We start from the raw sequence: 24,946 nt of genomic DNA, 5'->3' as shown, positions 1-24,946 counted from the left end.
TTAGATTTCCTTTAATGTCAGAAGGACTAGCTGCTTGATGTTGTTATATTATATATAATTTCGAAGTCCTTGACTCTGGGACTGAGATAAACCCACTGTATTGTACAATGGTAGATTTTAGGGGTTCATGACCCTGCAGTCCTATAGTCTATATCAGTGATGGCTAACCTATGGCACTGGTGCCAGAGGTGGCACTCGGAGCCCTTTCTGTGGGCACTCAGGCCATCACCAGAGATGACTCCAGGTATCTTCCTGCAGTCCCAGGCATTCCAGGACTTGCTGTGCACAGAGCTATTTTAAAGTGACAGCGCCACCTGGGACTATTTTCTGCTTTATTGGTGCCTCAGGTGCTGGTATCAATGAGAACTGTGACAGAGAAGGGAGTATAAATCACAAATGAAATTTCTGTGTTGGCACTTTGCGATAAATAAGCGGGTCTTTGTTGTAGTTTGGGCACTCGGTCTCTAAAAGGTTTGCCATCACTGGTCTATATTGTTGGGATCTGTTCGGGATTGAGCTGGTTGTCAACAGAAAAGACTTGCTACATAGTGACCGGTGACATTGTGATGTCTGCATTGGGTTGGAGACTTTATGGTGAAAGGCTGTGATAAAGCTCACATTTGGAGCAAATCTGCTTCTAAATTTGCAACTTTTTAAAATCCGGCTACCACATCAGCTGATTGGCCGAATTGGAGAAGGTTGGCAAAAAAAAAGTCACAAGTTTTTGTGCAAATCAGAATAATGACAAAACTACCGTGACACATTCCCCCCTTATTGTGCGATTGTCGTATACAAGTGGCTAAGTAGCTTCTATAGCCGGCAAATCCTTCTATAATCCCAGAACGTTGCCCCGTCCATTGTCAGCCAAGTACATCCTCACTCACTGTGCTCTGCACATTCCGCTTTTAGCTGAGCCGCTATTATGTATGGGAAAGTTTTTATTGCAGCCTTCATGGAGTATAATAAGCCGGCATGTATTATGTGTTTAGTGCTTTCCTATAACAGTGATGTATTGAAGCATTTTCTGCATTCGGCCTTATCTTTGTCGCTTCCAGTTACCATTAATATTTCTCTTCTGGGAGCTCACCCCATGGCGTGATTTATGCTGGCCGCTATTTAACCCCTGACCCGCCGGGAGTGCTCTTCTCCTATACTGGAGCCGTGACTTTCCCCCTCGCGCCGCAGACTGGGTTAACGCACGAGACGGCTGTTAATAATATATCCCCGGAATATATTCCGATACTGTCTCTTTATTATATTTATATTGGAGTCCCCTTCTCACTTTATCTCTCCTTCTATTCTATATTTATTCATGTCCCCTTTCCTGCCTATCGCTTCGGAATATTGCAATATTTTCTCCCGGCTCCTTAACCCTTGCAAATAATTTCTTATTTGATATGGAATAAATGCAAATTTTCTGCATCCTGCACTACAAAGCTGGGATATAATGTGTAATTTTAATGATACTCCCCCCTCCTCCCCTTCCTTATTGCAAATCTTTGTGCTTTGTACTCAGGGAGATGAAAAGACATGGGGTGGGGGCTCTCGCCTCCAATATCAGAGCCTGGTAATGTGGTCTGCTGGTAGAAATTCGTCTATTCGCTGATTTCTTTCCTGTCGGGCAGAGGAGAGTGCAGTCAGCGGCTGCAGCGGGCGCGCTATCTATCCATCATCTCTTTCCCTGCCTGACACAGCCTGATGATTTGATGCACTGCTAACATTTCTGAAAATTACACATCATTTCTCGCTACAAAAGCTCCCACCTTGGCTGCAGTAATATTTATTTGTCCGCGGCAGTAATTTGAAGGCATTGCTTAAGGTTCAGGCAAGCAAGCAGCGGGGAACGTAAGAGGAACGCACAGCCCCTACCCACAATTGCCTGATTTGGGTCTTTTTGTTAAAATGTTATTTTCCACCATCCGCAGGTTGTCTTTTTTTCCATTTTTCTCTGCAGTTTTAGCTCCGAGCCGATAAGAAGCTCTTGACCCACTTACTGAGCCCATATGGTCTGATCCGGCACAGTATTGGATTGCTATTTATGTCAATGCCTTGGATATTCATATAACGATTTCCCAGTCCATCCTCTGGGCTTGTAAGGTCCTAAGGCTGATATTATGGACAAGGGCGGGCGGGGGGGGGGGATACGGTGACACCTTGCACTATGATTAATTATATGCAATGAATAATTTAACCTTCTGCTTTCTTTACTCCACATCTCTGGATTTTCCTTATTTCGACTCAAGGGATCCTGTGATGTGTTATCTTAACACCCACACACAGTTTACATGCCCTGCACCCATGCTACACGTCAGCCGGCACACTCCGAACATATGTCATGGCCCAAATGGAGTCATAGCTACCAGGAGGCATAGAGGCGCTGAAGTAGAAGACCCTGGTTTGTTATTTCCATCGTTCAGCGTAGATGTTGATGGTGCCAGATGTCAACCCCTATTATTAATTAGATTGAGGTTTTCTGGTTTCCATCATGGGACAAAGTAGAGGAGTATATTATCTGCCATTGTGTTACACAATGTGTGGCATCAAATGCAGATAGTGATACAGTCTCATTGTGAGATGGCCACAGATTTTCATTGTAGGATAACTGGAGGACCCTTTAAGGTTCATATAACATAATGATCAAAGTCTACGTGTAACTTTAACACTGTACAACTCAATGGGCTCTTATGGGATTGATTGCTTTATAAACTACCAGCCGATTACCTTCCAGCTCGGGTCCCTAGGCAGCTGTGCATCCCTTATAATGGTGGTCATAGTGCGCTAGTACATTGTAGATATAGTACATTATAGAGGGGATTGTCACTGATGTGGTGAGTACAATGCAAAAACATAGACTTACTGATGCAGTAACAAATTGTATCAAAAACAGTCCAGTATTAAAATTTAATTGGAAGTCTGGACATAATATTCTTAGCTTCTACTTCACCCAATCCCTTATCCCTCAGTTTCCCCCAACCCTCTAAACATAAATACTCTTGTGATCTCACAGATATTGAAATATTTTCTACCCATCCAGTGTCAGACGCAATAAGAATCGTTTAGCTTTACAAGTTAAAGTGAGGTTACAGGGCGGTTATCAAATATAAAGGTCATACGAAGAACTTCTGATGGTGGGGCCATATATAGCCATATGATACCTCAATGTTGACCCTACCCCCTTCATAATAATGGTGGGGGCAGAATAGTGAGTGCAGCTCTTGAGTATAATGCAGGATGTAACTGAGGATGAGTATATGATATGTACACAAATGTGTAAATGTGCACATTTACTTACCCTGTCCCTGGAGTTCACTGAAAGTGCATTGTCCGCTGATTATGCACTGTGCTGCGATTCACTAACGTCGTAGCCCGATATCACGATTGTGTTGTTTCCCCGCTCAGGTCCGAAAGAGTTCACCATCTTTTTAGTGGTGCATGTTAGGGCTTTGGCTTGCGACACAATTTGAAATTTAAATCCCGTGCTAAGTCTGAATTAGTTGCATCGTCCGATGTTACGCCCCCTTAATTGAGTCGCATGGAAGGCAGCGCAGCTGCACCAAAAAAAGGGTCGTGTGCAATCCAATAGCAGCGCACCCGCTACTTAAATACCTGTGCAAGCCATTTTAACATTGAAGAACGGGCACAGTCCGACTAAAGTGCGGCGCAAAGCCCTTAGTAAATGTGCCCCAGTGACTCCACGAGCAGCAGAATAGTGAGTACAGCTCTGGAATATAATGCAGGATATAACACAGGATCGGTACAACATAAGTAATATCTGGTATGTACAAAGTCAGGGCCATTTTAAGCACTGGGAAAGGTGTGCGACCACCAGGGGCGCGAGTGTGAAGGGGGCGCCAAGGAGTACATTATAGCCTCCACTATACTCTTGCAACACCCCTGCCAACATATAGGCAAGGTTGCGAATAGGGCCCTCTACCTGTCAGGATCCATCTGGTGAGCCTGCACAACTCACCCAAGGGATAATGCAGGGCGAACTTCGGTAATCTGCAGCTGTAGCCTTTCCCTGGAAAGGCAATAGTTAAATGGCTGTAAGGTGTTATCCAATTATGTGGCTGTATTGTAAACTGGAGTGTGATTGGAGAGGTGCTACCACCTGACCAGGGGGAGTATAAAACCAGGGGAGCACATGGTCTTAGCTGCTCTGACCTCATTGACCTGCTCTGACCTCATTGTCTTAGAGAGATAGAGTGTGTAGTACACCTTTAGTGCTATAACAGAAACCAATCCCAGGAACTTTGTCAGGAGACTCTAATCCAGAGCTGCAGCTTGCACAGTTTGGAGTCAGCTCCATCTCAATTATCCCAGCCTACATCTACTACTAGGCTGGGGCTCTGTTCCTGAGGACCCCTCTCCACAACCACTCCAGTACCAGAATCCAGATCTGCTGTTTGACCGTTTAGGCCCATTGCCTGCTACCTATTGTTCAATAGAGAGTTAATTTGATCCCTGGATATGGCTGTAATCACCACGGGCTTCCCCATCCATTACCCAGGGACCTATCTTACAAACACTCAGGGGTTGCCCCAGGGAGAACCAGCACATCAGCCTCTCCTTCTATATCATTTCTTGCACACACCACCTGCTGGAGAGCTGCCAGGCTGTAGGACAGCCCTCCGGTCCCCATACCAGGCACTGTGACACTAGCGTGCCTAGGCCGCAACCGTCAGCCACTCCGGTATTCTGGGCCCCGGCTGCCTCCAGGCCCCAAGAAAAGGCTAGGCCCCGGTGGGGGATGTTGCACTCTTATATATACAATATATTCTTATATATCTGATATAAGTGTCCAAATCCATAATTACTCTTGCAGACATGTGTTGTGCTCATGTTGTAGCAGTGAAATGCCGCTGTCATTCAGGTATGTAGGATAATGCTGCTCTGTACACGCGTCTATAAAACATCCTTCTCTTCTGCGAGCTCCTTTATTCTTATTTAGCACCTGCCACACTCTTGGGCACAGCACATAGAGCACGGCATCAGGCGGGCGGCTTGGCGCTTGTTACCATATGAAGGGCGTAAATTCTATGTCACTTGCCTAAATTTTACATGGCACATCACATCACAGGACTTTGGAGTCAGGCACAAATCCAAAGCCTGATGCCGCTGAATGGAGAGGTAATGAATGAGCGGCTAATGTGCGTTTGTGATGGTGGAATATGCTATATTGTCAGTCACAAAGACACTAAAAGGTATTTTGAAATACTTGGAAATTTGGAATCCAGATGGTGCCGGGCATTATGGAGTCATGAATATCACCCGGGGTGAGGACTGTTGAATTGTGCTACGAAATGTTGGACAGGAGGGTCTTTATGTTACTCCTGATTCTGCAAATGATAAGAAGGCTTGTGCTGGGAGGTTCTATAGCAATGTCTAGTTCTGGTATTGGTACATTGTAGCAGAGCAAAGCCTCTGTTATACATTGTATCCCACCGCGTATTGTGTACAGTGGTGTTTGCAGTCAGCACAACCCATGTCACCCACAAATACAACGCCCAGACTGTCACCAAACTCCTATTTAGTATCTGCTGCCTGTTACATTCACCACATTCTGTGCTGTTGCTTAGTAACCGCAGTCCGTGCTATGGAGGGTATTTTTGGATCCTGATGAGGCAGGAAGATAGCAGCCATTTTTATGGAAAGAAGAAGGCATTGCCAATAGCAACGAGTCATATATAGAGTGTGGTAATGACGGATGTGATCGGGATGAGAAAGATTGCTCCACGTTTGCATTGTGAGATTTTTTTATAGCAAAACTTCAACTATCTAATGGATATATTTGGGCACCCCGCTATGATTGTATGGTTTCGAGCACTGTTTCCTCTTATAGGTATGAGACACCTAAGTTTCCCAGGCCTCTCTTTTACACTTCTGACCATCTCTGATTAGAAAAAGTACATCACATTGTAAAAAAAACTGCAACTAAATAAGCACCTGAAGCCGATGTGACCTATCACATCCCCATTGTCTGTATCCATTTCTCCGTATTCATCATCCCAAAAGGCAAAGTCAGGTCGTTTGCAAACAACTCCAAGGCGCCATCAGTGGACCATACAATACTGCAGGCAATGTTAGGATTGCACCCTGAAGAATTGTTTGTTTGTACATACTATTATCAGTTAGTAGCAGCAGGACTGTGACAAACAATGTACCTTCCAGGTTTGCAGTGGCCTGTACTCATTCTACTGTATTCCTAACTCTCGGGATAGACCTTCTCCGTAGTCGGCCCATTCCTTTGCTCTGAGTGTAGTTGTAGGAGGGGGGGGGGCAATTTAATGCTGAGAGCAAAGAGCACAGCTGTGTGAGGATACACCCCTATTGCACGTTGATCAGCTGTGATTACACATCCTCCAGGCAGAATAACTGTCTGTATCACAAAAGGGTTAACTTTTTGGTCGATGGGGATCTCAGTGAAGGGAAGGTCTATTTTACCCCCATCCTGCCCTTGATGAACAGCTATTAGCACAGGTGCTACTGCTCTATTCATCTCTATGGCGCTGAAGAAGATAGTGGAGCACACTACTTGGCTATATCTGTCGGTGTCTTTGATAGCGAATGGAGCAGTAGCAGCAGTGCATGTATGACCATCCACTCTGTTCTTTTGGTATGCAATTGGCGTTCAATTGAACCCCAATCTTGTGATCCATGTTGGTCCCATCACTGAGACCAGAGCTACTATGTACAAAATATCCTGTTGTAACTTCCGTATCTAAACGTCGCTCTATCCGCAGTTGGCAGAATAGATGACATTAATTTGTGTGTGAACTGTGGCTTACTGCTTGTGTTTGGATTAACTGAGCCACACCCTGCTCCTTGCATTTCAGTCCTGCCCAGCAAGGGTTACTAGCCTGATAGACAGTTCCCCAGTGTGCTGCTGGAGGCGTGTCCAGGAACTGCCTTATATACCTGCCCATTCCCATCATACCTGGCTGGTTATTATTCTAGTCCTACCTGTGTATCTAGTGCTCTTGCTATCTTTTTTGGTATTCTGTGTTTTGTATCCGAATCTGTACCTTTGCCGCCATCTTGGTTTTGACCTGGTTTGTCTTCACTTGTCTGTCTGTATCTGAACCTGACCTGTATATAACCTGTTTGATCTTGACCTGACCTGTGTATTCCTTGTCATCTTGTAGGGTCGCTCATGGACCGTCAGTTAGGTTCCTGATAGCGGTTTATCTGCTTTAGCCAGGGCCTTAGCCCGCAGGGACGTCGCAGGGTGAGTTTGCTACCACTTACCTAGTCTGACAGCTAGCGCCAAGCCTGGTTGTGGTTGCGCGGTTTGCTGGACAGGTACTGACAGCTGTGTTGGTAGGTTACATGTCCACCAATGGGCTTTCAGCTTCTAAGGCAGCTGATGTAGCAGCAATATAAAGAGAAAAAAAACAAGCCCCCCCCCCTCCCCACTGTGAACTTGAGCTGCTGGAGGTATCAACATGAAGGATAGAAAGTTGAAAAACTGAATAGTTACATAATATCAGCTGGCTTACTGTCTATGGGGGTCTTGGTTGGGGAGGGGGGTTTCTACTCCAGGTTTTCCAATATTATGCAAACTTGTTATCCCTCAGGCGAGCCAGCACCTAGTACTAGGTGTAATTGGTGTTGAGATAGTTTTGTGGTCGGGGTTCTCTCACCGGGACCCCCTCCTCTTTATCATCTTTTCTTTATTCCAGTAAGCACCATGCCCAGGCTCCAGATCTGCCGCTTAGGACACAACTCACTGCAATAAACACGAGCTGTCACAATGAAAACCTCACATTTCCATTCCATTCTGCAGGGAGATGACTTGAGGGGATCATTATTTTCCTGACAGCCAGGAGCTCCGGTATGAAAAGGAATGTAAATTATATCAGCCACCGGGCCGATGGGGGCATTGTGACTGGAATGACCCTCGGTGAGGACAGTCCCAGTGCATGAGGTGCAAGTCAATTAGTAAGACAGGGGCTTTATCCCTGCAAGGAATTACTAGTGAGGATAATTCCATCATCGCTGGTGGACAGGAATCTCGCAAGCAGCTGAGTGCAAAATGAGTTTTACTTCTTAAAAAACCTCCAAGAAAATAAGGTGAGAATACGGCAGGGTGACACCAGGAGGAGCGCGGAGAGCAGGAATTACCCGATGAAGGATCGCTGTGTAGCCAAGGAGATGTGTGAGGATGTGGAGCCGGCCCCTGAGGCTGGAGAAGGTGACATCTATTATTTATCGCCAGTACAATAAAATCCATCCCTGACAAGTGGCCATTTCCAGTCATTCTTTGACCTTTCCACGTCTCAGAAGAAGCCGGGGACACCTCCCGTTATAACCCCCTTCCTCCCTTTACAGCTCTTCGCCACGCCGCGCCGCAGCTGAATGTCGCACAAAGGCTGCCGTGAGTGATAATTTGCTCTCCTAAAGCCTATTTGGGAGCTGGAGTTTTGACAGAGACAGCTGGTGTCATAAATTGCCTTGTCTCATTTGGTTACTATACGGTAGCAGACAGCACCGAGTTGACGAGGTCTTCGGAGAACGCTTAAAACCTATTAAACCTTTGGAGCTAAGAGTTTGCAAAATAGCATCGAAGGAGCTGGGGACAGCGGCGGAATCAGCGGACAGTGCCGGATAATGTGAACTGAGAGCTGCTTTATTGCTTCCAGGGAGATTTATACTGTCATAACAAACTCAACTTGAGGAACTCATTTCTTTATTGCTAACCCTGCTCCTGTAGATCCACTCAATACCAGCTCCGCGCTCTGCCGCCATAACTCAGCGACTGACACAGGTTTACTCGCAGAAATAGAGGCCTGGGGGTATCGCACTACTCACATCGACCCGCTCCGCACATGCTGGGTGACCACAGTAGGCATCGCTTTCCACTGGGTCTTCACTTACATGTATAAAACCTATAAATAACAATTTCTCACCTTGCATTTGGAAGATTTGTTGCTAAACTTTTTGCAACTTTCCAGCTCGTAAGCCTGTAACCAAATCAAACCCCAGTCATATAGATGGAACTGGTTTCAAATATATACAAATCCCTTCCCTAAGGTTGCGGTCAATTTCTTTGGTGATGGTTAAAGCTGCATACATCCATCATGTTATGCCCCAAGTGAATGGCGCGTCATCAATCATGTGCAAAACAATGGGGCTGGGGGCATAGAGCAACAGAGCTTTCACCTTAGTAGTTCCCATGTAAAGTGGTATACAGTATACCTTCCCTGTTAAGAAGGTGAATGTAGGTCTTGATAGTTACTATCACTATAAAGGAAATCAAAATCCATCATGATAAGCCAGGGACACTTACTCATAGATCCCAGCACTGTGACTGTGGTAATCTTCTTATATTGTTATCCATGGCCTCCTTCCTTCTAAAATCAACTTTCTAAATGCTAATGAGCCAGAAAGGCTCTGGGGGACGTTACTAAAGCCATTTTGCGCTCTAGCTTCACAGGCGGTTACACTGTCTTTCTCTCACCCAGTTACCCCAGCACTGTGCTCTTGTGTCATATAACAGCCTATGAAACTACAGCACAGAGGGAATCTGGTAACCCCTACAATTTTAAAATTGGCCGACGTCCACGCCCCCCCCCCCCCATTTCTGTCGGGGAAATTCGGCACAAATCGGAAATATTCAGGAACCCGACGAAAGTGTGGTGTTCGGACCCTTAGTAAATGAGCCCCAATACCCCATTGATTTTGGGTCTGGAGTAGGTTTCTTTAGCTCTGTAGTGAAAGTCTTTAGGCTATCTGCTCTCAGTCTCTACTAGTAAACACACCAACTCTACACTCTTAGACTCCACAAGAAACTTCCACACTGATTCTGCAACTCTCCACCAACCACCATCATTTGGGTTCTCATTTCTAGAAGGTTCTGGGAGGGCCAGCCAATTAGGATACCTGCCTATTACCTGCCTAAACAGCTGAGAAACATTGGTCTCACAACTTCCCAACTTCATGTCTGTTGTAAAACTGCATCATCCCTATATAATGACCATTGGCGCATAGTTTTATTGTAAAATGATGGTTGTGCTTAGGATTTGCACTTTGACCTGGATGTCCCTGCAGTGTCCCCCATATATCACCTCTGTATAGAATGACAAACAAGTATCATTCCTAACGGGTGATACAAGAGACACTAGCACAAGGAAGTATAACATGGGGGCAGATTTACTTACCCGGTTCATTCGCGATCCAGCGGCGCGTTCTCTGCGGTGGATTCGGGTCTTCCGGCGATTCACTAAGGTAGTTCCTCCGACGTCCACCAGGTGTCACTGCTGCGCTGAAGTACGCCGAGGTCCGCCGGAGTTCACAATCCTATTCCTGGTGAAGGTAAGCGTGTGTCCAGCGACACTTTCTTTTTTTAAATGTGGCAGTTTCTCCGAATCCGTCGGGTTTTCATTCGGCCACACCCCCCGATTTCCGTTGCGTGCATGCCGGCGCCGATGCGACACAATCCGATCGCGTGCGCCAAAAACCCGGGGCAATTCAAAAAAATCGGCGCAAATCGGAAGTATTCGGGTAACTCATCGGGAAAACGCGAATCGGGCCCTTAGTAAATGACCCCCGCTGTGTCTGTCATGTCTGTAGTGTAGCCAGTACTGAGTGCCCTGTCCTCTACCACCGCACATCATTCAGCTGTAATATGGCTGCTCTGTGCCACGTCAAGTTGCCCGGCCTGTCGCGCTCTGGATGTAATGATATTTTTGCTGCGGCTGATCATCATCAAATGAAATCTCTCTCCTGATGTGTGATGTGTATGGAGTCGTAGAGTGCGCTGTACCCAATGTAATAAAACAAGATGGAACTGAGGACGATCAGATCCTGGCCCCCCTGGCGCCGGAGTAGAAGCAAAATATAAAGAAAATAAAAATCTCTTGCATTTAATTCAACATTTTCCACTTCTGTTCCTTTCCTAATAATCCGAGCAGAGGGTTTTGGCTGCAACTATATCTGTAATATAGAATTATCTCTGCTTCACAAGGCACAGTCCTGCGGTGTAGCGCTGATCCGATGTGTTTCAGGCTTCAATATTTTTCCTGGAAAAATCCTGAGGGGATGGAGATGGGTAGAGAATTAAAAATACTTACCTTGCTCATGTTTCCCTTCCCACGACATGGACTGGAAGTGTCACAGACAGTGGTCAAAGAGGTCACAGAAGCGTTAATGGAAAACTCCTCTAACTTTGAATTGATACATTTTACATGTAGTGATACATTGTAACAAGATTGGAGAAAGATGTATCTACTGGAGTTTTCTATCACAGATGAATCTGACATGAAATCCACATTTCTTACAGAAAGATTTTCATGCAGATTTGAAGCACAATTGTTATGAAATTGCTATGCAAAGAGTGAAATCCACAAATGTTCCATCGCAAATCTGCATCTATATGCAAATCAAAGCCTCTACGTGGAAAATTCCTGTACAAGTAAAGCCCACCCTACCATGACCAGAAAACGAAACCGAAGACAGATCCTATTGAGTGGCATTGATCCCGGAGTGGTCTGGGGACACATAAGACTGAATTGTTACAGCCTGACATTTCCACAGCAAAAAAACTGCAGAAAAGGGTGAATTGTAGAATCTGGAATCTGCCGCAGTAATTGACATCTGCTGCCAGTAGAGGATTATAATATGGACGGCCGTCCGGGGTCTTTGGCCACCTCACCACACATCATATGTGAGACAGTAGAGGTCGCCAATCCTGTAACAGTCCTGACATGTATGTATACAGCAACTCTTCTAGGACCTCTGAAAGGTCCTTAAACTGCAGGGTTGAACTGGACTCCCTGGACTCAGAATTAAGCTTTGTTCTGGTACCATATCTAGGAAGGATGTGTTAGGCCATTTAAAACAAATGAGACAGATGGAGGTTTCACAATTTTCTTACAGCTAAGGGAAGGCTGAGGCCTCATTCACACAGTTTTGTACTCTTCTGGACCAGATACTGGTAGAGAAGGGAGCGGGAGTGATGCTCCACACTCATCCACTATCCATACAATACAGTTGTGTGAATGGGACCTTAATCACCTTATTGCCATCCACTATAGGTTTTCTCATCTCAGATATTTTTAACATATCCAGCAAAGATATAGATGTGGGTTCAATGTATATGACAGCCAAATAAGATGTCCTAAAGGTTAATGGAGGACATACACGTGCAGCCATGTCTATATTCAAAGGGTTCCTACATTCCCAATTGTCAGATCGGTGCTGCTCCCAATGTTGGAACCTGCATCTATCCTGACAAAAGGCCATAAATGGAAAATATTCAATGGAATTTTTCCAAATTCTATAAAGGAAAGAGGTAGTGAATAGTATCATAGTGAATAGTATAAGGTGTAGGATGCTTGGTGGGGGGACGGGCACCTCGCTCCTGCCCGTTATATAACCCTCAATCTTGATTGAATTACGCCTGGGAGGTGAACAAATACCGGGATTTCCAAAAAAGCAAAAAAATGAGCATAATCCTGTTCATTGAGAAAGCAGCCAAATAGAGGCATTTCCACTAAATGAAGTGCACTCAGCTCCCACATAATTTGTGGTTATTAAATGACCTTTAATGTCTATGGAGAGATCAGACCTATGAAAATTATATGTAGACGCAGCTTTTAATTAAACAGATTTTACTATCTGGCAGCCGATATAGACAGGGGGAGGGGAGAGGATACGCTTTTATTGGCATTTAGTGGCATGTACGGACCAGTTCTCTTCAATCGCTGAAATATCCTGCGCTTCTGTGAGCAGTCACATGACCTGCTCATGTTTATGTATAGGTATATATTAAATTGCACACCATACAATCATTATCCCAATGTCCTATAAGTCACACCGGAGTCAGATCACTTATACATCCTGGAAACACTGTGTAGTGGCCATGTCTGGTTCCTGCAGCTTTCTTCTGATCATGTACAGGAGTCTTAGCTGTAGTAACCACTATGTAGTGTACAGTGCTGTATAGGGAGTCCCCGGGTTATGTACGAGATTCTGTACAGGTTCTGTAGGTTTGTTCTTAAGTTTGAATTTGTACGGAAGTCGGAACTGTATATTTTATTATTGTAACTCCACACAATTTTTTTTGGTCTCTGTGACAATTGGATTTTTAATTAGATGACAACCCAGTTGGATGTTGGGTTGTCATCAGAACCAGGATAAACAATAAAGCTTAATTACAGACACCTGTAATAACTGTTATAGCTGTTTATTGTAGCCTAAGGCTAAAGTAGAGTAAATTGCCAACATCCAGAGGTCCGTTTGTAACTAGGGGTCGTCTGTAAGTTGGGTGTTCTTTAGTAGGGGACCACCTGTACTTCCAGACACTACTTAGGTGTAGCTGATATGTGGGGTGACCAGGGGTCAAACTCCTACTCCCACTCCTTATTTCATTGTGAAATTACATCTTCTGCAACATAATTTGCATTTGTATATACCCTAATTTTGCAAGAATATTCTTACTTTCTATCCAGTATACAGTACAATTCTTTTGTATCCAATCCTAATCGCCTATAGCAAAATATAAAATGTATCAAAATCTATTAGGGAGTAGTGTACTGTAGGTTCTTCATCTTCTCTGGGTCATGGCCATCTTGTATGATCCCAGCACTGTTGTGTCTTAGCTCCTATACTGCTTATCCCCTCAGTCATTATACTTTTCCAGTTCCATGTACTGTAGCCATGTCTCACATATCTGTGTTCTCCTTCCACAGGTAACGGATGGAGGAACCATCAAACAGAAGATCTTCACTTTCGATGCCATGTTCTCAACCAATTACTCTCACATGGAGAATTATCGCAAGAGAGAGGACCTCCTGTACCAGTCTACCGTACGGTAAGTCACACCCCAAATAAATGGATCACCTCCCCTTTAACTGCAGTGGATCAATCCACAGCTCCAAACTACAACTTCATGGTCCATACACCTCCCATCAGTCTGTCCATAGGGATTTCTTTGGATATTTTGCCAATGAATAGTGTATGCTCAACAATCAGAACTTTGTGACATTATTTCTGCTTATTATAACTGATACATTGTATTTTGTACACTGACCAGCCAGTATGAAGTGAAAAGCAATGATTATTTTGTTAGAATTGCGTCTGACAAGGCAGCAAGTGAACAGTCAGTTCATGCAGTCAATCATGACTCTAAAACAGCGGGTATGCCGCCCGGGAGATATGCTAGCACCAAACATTGAAATAAAAAATGCAGGTTTAGAGGCTATTAGATGGCGGAAAGTTCAGTTTCAGATATTATGTTAGAGGGGCTGTGATGTTATGTTTGGATGACCTAATTTGTTGGACCTCAATAGCTGTTATTGCTGTGGCGGACTGTGGAGAAGTCCTCATTATGCTGTAGGAGAAGTAAGTATTATTCAGCACCCAATGAAGTCAATGCCAGTCTGTGTACTGTATGCTATAGATATAAGCTTTACAGAGACTGTTGTTGCAGTGGCTCTTCATCCAAACTTAAAGCGCCATGACAATGATATTTCTTTTTCACAAATCAGTAGCTCCAGTGAACAACTTTGCCTGTTACTTTCATTACCTATGTCCAGCAGGTTTTTTTTGCTATCCTCCTCAGTTTAGCCAGTCACTACAGTCTCCTCTGTATGTGCTGCTTAACTATGTGAGACCATTGCTTGTTTACACAAGAATTTCTAAGGACTCTAATTGTCAGAGGGGAGGAGCGCTGCTCTGTGGTTACTCTGGAGGAAGAGAGGGATCATGTGATGCTGCTCTGTTTACCTAGCAGGAGAGCTGTGTCTGTGCAGATCTGTGGATCCAGAAGTTCCCTGCAAAGAATGGTGAGGTAGAAGGGCTCCCTTTCCCTATGAGTCCCTCCATCCCAGTCAGTAACCCTGATCTCTATATGCACTTCAAGCTCCCTTCCCACAGTTTCTGCTCTCTGGATAACATATTCACAACAGGGAAATTGTTAATCCTTACTGCTCACACAAACTATACACTTCATGTAATTATTGCTTATTGCTTATTTCATGCTCCTCCATGTTATAAACACACTGACAGACTAGTCACTATATAGATCCTGCTCTATACTGAGCCCAGTAGATGTACTTATTGCAATCTCATTGGATTTGCTGCTAAATTACTCCATGAACTTGAAGAACATAAAGCATTATGGGAGCTATAAGCATCATGTAATTGACTCAGCTTTAGGGCAAAGATCAAAAGAGAGGAGTCTCTTCCCCCCCTAAACACTGCTGCTAAGGTACATTTCTGACAAGTAGCTTAGAACAGAAAAAATGCAATAACTCTGGAAAGAAAAAGGTGAGAATCGCAATATGGACACAGTTCAGTGTGTTTGAAAGAAACAATCACATATGACAATTTGTTGAAATTCATTATAGATCTGGAATTAAATCTTTTAGATGGTTATTTTCTTATATATTAGACAGCAAGCAAACAGTCATTTCTTAAAGGAAATCTAACACTAGGATCAAGGATTATAAACCAAGCACACTGACATACTGGTGTGAGACCCCTCTTGCAGGATCCACTCTTTAGGCTTGTGATGCCCTTGTTTTTATGGAAAAATGCTTTAAAATGATGAAAATGAGCCTGAGGGGCTCCAGGCTCCATTAACACCTATGGATCCCTGAGTCCCTCAGGCCCATTTACATAATTTAATAAAAAAAAACTTTTTTGTTAAAAACATGGAATAAGAAGCTAAAAGAAGAGCAGATCCTGACAGAGGGTGCACATACCAGAATGTCAGTGTGCTTGGTTTACAATCCTACATCCTGGTGGTAGATGTCCTTTAAGTACATATATTTGAAGCAGGCAAAATGGATTAGCAAAGCCCAAACAAGTATACGGATCTGAATGACTGAATTGAGACTAAATTGTGAAGTGATCTCCAAAAAGTTGGTTTTATTGGCTTGCACTTTCCAAAAGTGGTGCAAGTGTCCCCAATTTTCATGAACTCGATCATGCAGTGGAGGTTTATATCTGGGCTATCCGCATCACTCCCATAGAGACTGCATGGAGGGGTTACACACACGCATGATATTTGGGAAACATGGATCCCCAGCCTATACTATGTATAGGTGGTAATCTATGACTGCAGGGCAGCCTCTTTATTCCTTATCTTCAAGGTATGGGGAGACTTAGAAGAAAGTCACTGTATTTTCTCTGCCGTCACAATTCCACTTCTGACTCGTCAATCAATACAGTTTTGTAATGTGCAGGCAGCCGGAGTGCGTTCCATTCCCGCAGTGGGGGAGGTGCATCTTGTCGCGTGTCATTAGCTCGCGGATGACCAGGCACCGATTTGCACATTCCCATTACCTGTCAGAAGCGAGCGCGGATACAGTCAGCTGTTCATTCCACTCATCCACCAACAAACTTTTCCCAAGGTCACAGGCGGAGCAGGCACCGGGCTCAATCTAAAGTCATTAACTTCACAGGAGAGAAAGACTCAACCGCAGACGCCTTTCTTATTCCTTGTGTAGGGCGACGAGCGGCATTAGTATACAGTCACCGTTAAATGGGGAGAGGGAGAGCAGATGAAAGGGAGAAAAGATAAAAGTAATTTTTTTTGTGGCGGATCCTGAGGGTACACAAAGACGATCAACCGTCGTGAGGCAAATTTTATCATTTCAAAGATAAAAATACACTTATTCCATTCTCTGGAGCGATCCCAGCTCCATGTCATAATTGTGACTCTATTTGATAAGCTCCAAGTTTGGCATTGTCACCATCCCACGAGAAACAATCACTGACAGAAGAGGGTTTTTTTTCTCATTTTGTGCAAGAAAATTTGGTTTAAGCTCATATAAAGGTTTATTATTGAGTCCAAGAACCTACAGAGGCAGAAAGCCAGAATATAAAGGTTAGTTACATGGTCTCCAGACTGGACCACTCTCTGGGAGATAAACACAGGAGCAGGACAATTCACTCTGTTTTTATGATGTAGCAGTACGGGGAAATATCGATCGATGGATTAGATGGATATGGAGAGGGTTGGAATGAAAATATTTAAAATGCTTCCTACTTTGTTGTGTGCCACACAAAAAAATGATACCTATTAGAATCAATAATACAATGTTTAAAATCCACTTTATATAAATAACACAATATTCAAATCAATCACCAGTCACAGTCCTCCACTTTTAGCCAAAAGTCACACTGCCTTCCCCATTTGAGGCAATAGTCACAGTGCCCAACCCTCTTTTAGCAGCTAGTCACAGCGCTCCTGTTTAGCCAAAAGTCAAACTCCCTATCCTCAGTAGCCACTAGTCACAGTGTCCCCCACTGTAGCCAATCATCACAGAGAGAGACAGATGGATTCCATCCGTGGATATGGGATGTATGGCTGGTTAAGGTAAAGATGGGTATGAGATAAATGGACAGATAGATGTGGGTTAGATGGATATCAGATAAACAAAAGAGAAATTGTATAAATGAGAATGTGATAGATGGATATGAAATAGAATAATATATAGAATTGAAAGATAGGAAATGGATATATAAATATGGGATAGAGGAGCAGATAGATTTGGCATACAAAGATGGATAGGGACACAAGGCACGGGAGGATATGGGATGTATGGCTGGATAAAGAATAGACTAAAATGGGATGGACAGATACATGGATATATAGATAGAAATTATATAGATGAGAATATCCGCTATATGTATGGAAAAATAAAATCATAGGTGCTGGATTCATAGATATAGTATACATAAACAGATAGATTTGGAATAGATTTGGTACAGATAAAAATGGAAAATGATTTACAGATAAATGTGTGACCCCCTGCACAGAAAATTGGGGAGAGCAAGAATGTTTGAAACATGATAGATGATTAATAGATACATAGAAGATTTATACATATGCGATACACTGATGGATATGGGAATGATAGATAGATAGATAGATAGATAGATATGAGATAGATATGAGATAGATAGATAGATAGATAGATAGATAGATAGATAGATAGATAGATAGATATGAGATAGATAGATAGATAGATAGATAGATAGATAGATAGGAGATAGATAGATAGATAGATAGATATGAGATAGATAGATAGATATGAGATAGATAGATAGATATGAGATAGATAGATAGATAGATATGAGATAGATAGATAGATATGAGATAGATAGATAGACTTGATGCCCACAGCTTTAATGTCCATGACTCAGTACAGACCGTTCGTTCAATGGGAAATCCAAAGTTAGTGAAGTAAAAAAAAGGAAACTTGAATTAAAGAGGAGTAAATGTTGCATTAAGGCATGGAGCGCGGGGTAATACTAGCAGCAATATCTCTAGATTGGAAGGAAGGAAAAAGGGCCAAATTTACATTTAAATGAAGATATTTAGATTTTCTCTTTTTCCAGCAGAGAATGGAAGCAGCAGGAGAGATGGACATGGTGGAGAGGAGGAAGAGGGGTGGAGGGAGCCCGAGGTGTACACTGATACAAGGGAGGACAGCAGGCTCAGGGGGTCTTACTATATCACATACATAGATAGGAGACAGAGAATACATTGTATCCATATATTACCCTGATCTGTTGTGTACATACTTTTGTTGTTCCTCCGTCATCAGCGATTGCTTTTATCAATACATTATATGGATGGAAGTTGAGTCTTTATATTTTGAGGGATTTGGTACAGACCCCTCACCCCAGCGGCACAGGTGACCTATATAAAGACTCGTTAGTGGTGTCATTGTCACTACCTGTCTGTATCGATCAGGAGCAGGTGCTGGCCTGCGGGCACGCTCCGGGCGGCTCTGGGCATCCGCTGTCACACAGACAATATGTAGGGTCTGATCACTTCACCAGATCAGCTACAATGACCCATTTATCACTCCATAAATACTCAGCAGGGGGAATATGAAGGCTCTTCTAATATCTGGCTCTGAAGTTAGAGACATAGATGCTGTCCAGCCTGTCCCTCCCTCCACCCACAGTCTCCTTATCTGCAGAGGGAATCTGAGAGACTGCTAGTAGTGGGCATCATTCTGTACAGCATGGTCCAAGTGTTTATTCACAAGATGAGAGGAGGGCGATGGGGTATAGGACACATAGGATAAGCAACTGGAGCGATGGGCTGTGTAGCAAGGGTGCAGGATTCATAGGCACCTAATAGAGCATAGGAGAGGGCCATGGATAAAGGGGCCCAGGCTATGGGGTAGCCCAGTCATGGCTGATGCCCATGGTGGCCTCCTAGTCACAGGTATTATTATGTATGCCTGATTACCAAGTCACCCCCTATTGTGGCATTGTGCATAATTTTATTTCACTGGCCCCATTGGAGGCTAGTATTTTTGTGTGTGTGCAAGTACTTGTCAAGCCTTGTCCCTATTATAACCATTATTTTTTAGTCCTACCCCTATTGTGGTTAGTATTTCTAATTCCCACTGCCTATGTGGCTTTTACTTTGAGTCCCGTTCTCATTGTGGCTAGTATTTTGAGTCTCATCCCCATTGTGGTCGATATTTTTGAGTTCCATTCCCATTGTTTCTGGTATTTTAGGTCCCATTTCCAATGTGGCTAGTATTTTGCGACCTGTCCACATTGTGGTTTGTATTTTAAGTCCCACCGACTTAAAAGTGGCAACTCTCGAGATGCTTCTGTTATCTCCTAGTGTTATGACCTTCACCTCAAGGGGGCTCTTTTTTCCCCCTTATTACCCTGTGTAACAGATACCCCGGCTGCTATACTTATACGTCCATATCTTGCATTGCATATAATCCTGTTATATTGACAAGGCTTCCCTGTATACATAACATCAATATCCAGCGGTCACTCGGCTGATTAGACCTGAGATCCATTGTCTTTATTTCCAGGTAATTAGACGGAGGTGAATTATTTATTGCACTTTCTGGTTGTAGCGATGTTTCGGGCCAGTTTCTGCGGATAAGTTGTCCTTATCAGGTGGCGAGCAGATGTAAACATGCTATTAAATCAGATTAGAGACACAAAGGTCACTGCTGTCTCCCTATAAAATGTGATATTACATCCAGCGCAGCGGTGTCCTATAAGGCGGCTTATGTCAGGAGAACGGTATATCCCCTCCTGGTCTGGGGATTTTCAGCCGGTGATGGTCTATATTGGTTTACTATCATTGCAGAAGTGCACAAAAATTGCAAAGATCTTTAGGCCGTCTCCTTCTTATATGGAAAACCTGACCTACTGCTGCATCTCATATAGCGACACTGGTACAATTGATCCGGGGGCCCGAGTGGGCTCCTCTACTACCCCGCGGCCCCGGCATTTGCCCAGGTTGGCCGGGTGCTGGTGCCGGGCCTGCTCCGGAAGACGTCCTGTGGAGTCCAGGTCTTGACAAATTGCATGAGTGTGAGCCACCCAGTATGAGGAGGTGGTTTTAATACTAGGACTGTCTACATGTACAATACATGAGGGTTTGCAGCATATATCACAGAGCGGTGTAGTAACACATCCCTTCTTAGGAGACAAAGCCCTCCTGCGATTATCCAGCGATGCACAGGATTCTGGAACTGGTGAATATTTTATAGAATTATGCAAACCACAGGCCAGAGGCTGGAGAAGGAGAGAAGAGGCTCCCGAGCCAAGTGGCAGCTGCTAAGCTCCTTCTAATAACTGATTTCAATAATGTATAATCTGGTTTTCCTCCTGCACGTCATTCAGCGCTCAGCTAACAAGTTTTACATCTCAGAGCAGTCTCTCGCCAGAGTCCTCCTGGATATAATGGACACACAGTAATATCCCCCCGCCCTGTATAAGTGACTGGGATGGAATCACACCATTGCACTGCAGTGACAAGAGGCCGGATCTTCACACACAGGAGACTAGAACCACTCAGCACTCGGCCCACTTCATTTTCATCTTGTATTTCAACAATAATGGAAAATAGTCCAAATTATACATTGAATACCTCCGGAATTTATCATTCCTGTCACTGACCGTAAAACTGCTGCATGTTAAAAAAAAACAGTCAAAACAAATAAACTGCAAATCTGAAGCTTGCAAAATAGTGAATGCAGCTCTGGAGCATACTACAGGATGTAACTCAGGATCAGTACAGGATAAGTAATGTCATGTATGTACACAGTGACTGCACCAGCAGCAGAATAGTGAGTGCAGCTCTGGAGCATACTACAGGATGTAACTCAGGATCAGTACAGGATAAGTAATGTCATGTATGTACACAGTGACTGCACCAGGAGAATAGTGAGTGCAGCTCTGGGGTATAATACAGGATGTAACTCAGGGTCAGTACAGGATAAGTAATGTCATGTATGTACACAGTGACTGCACCAGCAGCAGAATAGTGAGTGCAGCTCTGGGGTATAATACAGGATGTAACTCAGGATCAGTGCAGGATAAGTAATGTCATGTATGTACCCAGTGACTGCACCAGCAGCAAAATAGTGAATGCAGCTCTGGAGCATACTACAGGATGTAACTCAGGATCAGTACAGGATAAGTAATGTCATGTATGTACACAGTGACTTCACCAGCAGCAGAATAGTGAGTGCAGCTCTGGAGCACACTACAGGATGTAACTCAGGATCAGTACAGGATAAGTAATGTCATGTATGTACACAGTGACTGCACTAGCAGCAGAATAGTGAGTGCAGCTCTGGGGTATAATACAGGATGTAACTCAGGATCAGTACAGGATAGGTAATGTCATGTATGTAACACAATGACTGCGCCAGCAGAATAGTGAGTACAGCTCTGGAGTATAATACTGGATGTAACTCAGGATCAGTACAGGATAAGTAATGTCATGTATGTACACAGTGACTGCACCAGCAGTGGAATAGTGAGTGCAGCTCTGAAATATAATACAGGATGTAACTCAGGATCAGTACAGGATAAGTAATGTCATGTATGTACACAGTGACTGCACCCGCAGAATAGTGAGTGCAGCTCTGGAGTATAATACAGGATGTAAGTCAGGATCAGTGCAGGATAAGTAATGTCATGTATGTACACAGTGACTGCACCAGCAGCAGAATAGTGAGTGCAGCTCTGGAGTATAATACAGGATGTAACTCAGGGTCAGTACAGGATAAGTAATGTCATGTATGTACACAGCGACTGCACCAGCAGAATAGTGAGTGCAGCTCTGGAGTATAATACAGGATGTAAGTCAGGATCAGTAAAGGATAAGTAATGTCATGTATGTACACAATGGGGGTCATTTACTAAGGGCCCGAATCGCTTTTTTTTGGCGGGTTTCCCCGTATTCTTCCGATTTGCGACGAATTGCCCCGGGTTTTGGGCGCACGCGACCGGATTGTGGCGCTTCGGCACCTGCATGCATGCGACGGAAATCGGAAAACCCGACGAATGTGAAAAAAACGCGGTATTTAAAAAAAAAAGTGTCGCTTGACACGCACTTACCTGCACCAAGAAATAGAAGGTGAACTCCAGCGGACCTCGGCGCAGCAGCGACACCTAGTGGATATCGGCGCACAGACCTTAGTGAATCAGTGTCGGAGTACGCTTCACTGGATCGCGACTTGACCGGGTAAGTAAATCTGCCCCAGTGACTGCACCAGCAGCAGAATAGTGAGTGCAGCTCTGAGGTATAAATATACTATAGACTTTCATTTCTAAATGAAAGAAAAGTCATTAATACAGGACATTATTATTTGTGTGGTCTCTTTGCAGTCTAACTCTCTCTTCTTGCTCCCACAATATATTGTACTTAGGATTGGATGTAGGTTGTAGGATTTGTGAGTATTGGGTAGGAGGATAGTCACATATATTTACTCAGATCTCTTCATCTAATTATTCCACATCACATTCCCCATTGCCTTCTACACATCTTTGTTTTACATCAAAAACAACTCTATACAAACAGCATAAACCATCAAAGTTTGTAGACATATGTGCTGTATACCTGGTGCACACAGTCTGCAAGTATTCACATTGCCCCGGGCTACTACAGGGATTTTGTGATGCTGTTACAGGATTATGATAATCCTCTCCTGAAATTCTCTGTGCTGCTGCAAAATCTGCTCCTTACACACCCACTATATAACACATATATATAGTAATAGACATATAGATGTTACGTATTGTCCCAGGGGATCTGTGTCATCTTACCTTATCTTGTGGATGTTGTGAGTAGCAGCAGAAATATGAAATATAGATTTATATTCCAAGATCGTAATTTCTCAACTATCCTGGGGTTGTGCCCTCACACTGCTGTGCTCTGAGCTCTCTGTATTCAGCCGCTCCAGGATCCTCCATTAGTACTGTAGTATTCAAGCAAGAGCATGCTACAGCTGTTACTCAGAACAGAGGGGAGGAGCTCTAGAGAAGCTCTGTACAGAGAGCTAAGAGCACAGCAGTGTGAGGATACACCTCCCAATTAAATTGGTTTATGCTTTCATGACTTTATGATCAGCAGGAGACTTCCTTATTCTGTCATATATTGAACAGACAAAAACTCCAATCCATTAGGTGCAATATCATAAGAGGTTTAACCTTCCTCCGTTCCTGGTTTCCATATCCAGACATACTGTGCACTTTTCATGCAGCACAAAAGGGGTTAATAATGGTCAGTGTGGCCCCCGGGGGCCCAGCGCTGCAGTAATTGCCCTGATCCTCTGCTGTGTATTAATCAAAGCCTCCGATTTCCACAGAACTTGGGTTTCCCCATGGAACGGCTGGGGATTCGTTTTCTGAGCAAAACAGGGAAAAAAACCTCTCAATTATTGAACCGTCAGAAATAGGTTGGAAGTTTCGGTGTTTTAGTAAAGCAAAAATTGAAATTGTATGAAACTTTTTAGCAAGCGCTTGTTTACTGAGGTCAGCGGGAAGTGATATCACAGCAGTTAAAGTGCATCTACCACCAGGATGAAGGGTTGGATGCAAATGAGCCTCAGGGGCTCCGGGCTCCCATGACACATATGGAGTCTGGAGCCCCTGAGGCTCATTTGCATCCAACCCTTCATCCTGGTGGTAGATATCCTTTAACCCTTTCTGCTGACAAATTCAGGGCTTTTACTATACACCCTTCACCTGCCTGTAGGACAGATAGCGGTTCTCCCACCTCCTCACAGTAGATATTAATGATCATGTAGATTCCTGCTTCTGCCGCCGCTGATGCATCGCTCCCTACATTCCCTCATTGAGGTGTTTGCTCTGAACATTGTCACCTTATGTACACATTAGTTACCTGTGAATGAGATACATTTCCAGTCCCAGCATGTAATCCTTTACTAAAGTGCAGTGTGAATGTGTGTATATATATATATATGTAAAGGTGGTAAAGGCGGCTCAGCAGGGGGAGACCTGAGAGCTTTTAATGCATGCACACACTTTGCTCAATTATTTTCCCTTCCATTATCTGAAGCACATAAGAGGTTACAGCAATCGCTCCGCTCTCCTGCAATGGTTTCACATTCCCCATTCAGTAACTTTGCTAATGCTTTACTTTATTTATCATGTTCTGATCTTCACTTATTCTCTGGTTACTTGAAAAGTGCAGTCAATGTAAAGCTGGTTTCCTGTACATCCTCCACAAAATGTGTAAGTGCAGCTCTGGATGTGAGTGGAGTATAAGCTAGGAAGCAAATCATATGGATATTAATGACCTACTCCTAGATGGGTGGTGGACTAATACCTTGCAGCCCTTCACTACTCGCTAGCACCATACATTGCATAGTGGTTGTACTTGGTATTGCAGCTCAGCCTCATTCACTTGAATGGACTTCAGATCACTGGTGGGGGAAGTGCAAAATCCCCCACCGGGGCCTAGCCTTTTCTTGGGGCCTGGAGGCAGCCGGGGCCCAGAATACCGGAGTGGCTGGTGGTTGCGGCCTAGGCACGCTGATGTCACGGTGCTTGTATGGGGACCGGAGGGCTGTCCTACAGCCTGGCAGGTCTCCAGCGGGTGGTGTGTGCAAGAAATAAGGAGGAAGTGGTTGATATACTGGTTCTCCCTGGGGCAAGCTCTGAGTGTCTGTAAGATAAGTCCCTGGGT

The 24,946-nt window shown here is 44.0% G+C and overlaps 1 protein-coding gene across 4 annotated transcripts in view; it reads left to right on the top strand.

The window, feature by feature from the left end:
• Window positions 1-24,946, top strand: part of IGSF21 (immunoglobin superfamily member 21) — a 430,456-nt gene that overhangs the window by 182,355 nt on the left and 223,155 nt on the right. For all 4 annotated transcript variants that reach the window (XM_072155256.1, XM_072155257.1, XM_072155255.1 and 1 more), the window contains exon 3: window positions 13,692-13,813. In XM_072155256.1, coding sequence (XP_072011357.1) covers window positions 13,692-13,813 — 122 coding nt within the window. The remainder of the gene's footprint in view (window positions 1-13,691; window positions 13,814-24,946) is intronic.

This window comes from Engystomops pustulosus, chromosome 6 (assembly GCF_040894005.1).
Source record: "Engystomops pustulosus chromosome 6, aEngPut4.maternal, whole genome shotgun sequence".
Classification (NCBI taxonomy): Eukaryota; Metazoa; Chordata; class Amphibia; order Anura; family Leptodactylidae; genus Engystomops; species Engystomops pustulosus.
Note: the sequence above shows the minus strand (reverse complement) of the source record. Positions and strands in the feature narration are given on the sequence as shown.